The sequence below is a fragment of the Acanthisitta chloris genome, unplaced genomic scaffold (assembly GCF_000695815.1).
Source record: "Acanthisitta chloris isolate BGI_N310 unplaced genomic scaffold, ASM69581v1 scaffold22362, whole genome shotgun sequence".
NCBI classification, from domain to species: Eukaryota; Metazoa; Chordata; class Aves; order Passeriformes; family Acanthisittidae; genus Acanthisitta; species Acanthisitta chloris.
Genome location: NW_008659098.1, coordinates 32,358 through 33,764, shown reverse-complemented (window position 1 = coordinate 33,764; position 1,407 = coordinate 32,358). Strand labels below are relative to the sequence as shown.

The window sequence follows — 1,407 nt, the reverse complement described above, 5'->3', positions numbered from 1 at the left end:
GGGGGCGGCGGGGCCGGGGCTCGCTGTGCCGGATATGTGGGGGAATAGTTTGGCACTGGTTGCGGTCAGGTTTTGTCCCTGCCTGATCGCTCGCGGAGTTTCCGTCGGGATGGTCCGTGCAGCCCTGACTGTCGGCTGAGCTGTGCCAGCACCTGCGCCTGGCGGAGGTGTCAGACTGTCCTGCGCCTTCAGCCCTCGTTACTTCTGAGCTCCAGGCTGAGCTTTCTGTTTCTGCCCTTAGCGCCCACTCTTTTGCTGGAAGAGTAGAACAAAAAGCTGGAAGATTATTCATTTCCATTACTCTTTAAAAAACCCTCTGAATAATACACTGACCTGAGTCCGGTCATTCCTGGTATTTTACACTTCTCCATTTCTAAGATGTCTTTACTTTTCTTGACCTTTCTTGGTTATTGAGTCTGTTGTATTTGGAACCTTCTGTAATATTTTCCTCATTTTTGGAGTGTGACTTACAGATAGTGGTAGCAGCTTCCATGTAAGGAATTTCAGGGGATTTGTTTTGCCTTCTAATTCCAGAGCTCCCCAGTGCAATGGACTTCATTATAGCTAATTATCAGTGTGCTGAAGTTTTCTCATTTGAAGTCCAAATCCCTAGCTGGAAACCTGTTTCTGTTTATCTGTCTTATTCATTTAAATTGGAGTTCATATCTGTATATTATAATGCTTCAGCATACAGTTGTTTTCATCTGCTGTTTCTTCTGATCCCACAGAATTTGACTACTGCTGGATATTTGCTTTTTGGTTTCAGGTTCTAAATGCATCTAATTACTCACATCCTCGGAGGGGACAGCAGCAGATGTACAAGCTGGACATAGGCTGGCCTAAAGTTCCAGAATACTTCACTGGCCAAACATTTTGTGTTGCTGTTGACTCTCTTCATGGATTGGTCTATGTAGGACAAGTGAGTGGGAATACTGTATCTCTCTCATTGTTGTTCTAGTGTATTTTTGCCTTCAAAGAGGCTGGTATAGATTAGAATATGTATGTGTATGTTTGTGTATATATGAATAATTATTGTATCAGAATGAGAGAAAGTATAGGTACAGATGTTTCTGCTATGTCCCTTTCTTAAGGCAGTTCTGGCACCACATTTGTTTGTGCTGTTTTAAAAGCATGAAGTTTCTGTGGTTTGAGTGCATGGTCAAACTGAACTGAGCTACATCAGCTTCTCCTCTTAGCTGTAAGGTAAATCATGATTCTGCAGCAACTGAATCTTGCACTCCTTCAGCCTTCGTCCCATGGAATCAAAAACACACAGCTCTTTCAGTATGTTACGGGAATTGGAGTTAAATTATTTGTTCTACCCAGTTCCATGTGTCAGTATCTCTAGGTCATGTTTAAGACGTTCTCTCCATGGAAAGCAGTGGGAATTAATTGTGAAGCACAGTG

At 43.0% G+C, this 1,407-nt stretch overlaps 1 protein-coding gene across 1 annotated transcript in view; it reads left to right on the top strand.

Annotated features, from left to right (window-relative positions):
* The first annotated feature begins 811 nt into the window (after window positions 1–811).
* NHLRC3 (NHL repeat containing 3) overlaps window positions 812–1,407 on the top strand; it is a 5,789-nt gene continuing 5,193 nt past the window's right edge. The window contains exon 1 of the mRNA XM_009069292.1: window positions 812–919. Within this exon, the coding sequence (XP_009067540.1) occupies window positions 815–919 (105 nt within the window). The 5' untranslated portion in view covers window positions 812–814. The remainder of the gene's footprint in view (window positions 920–1,407) is intronic.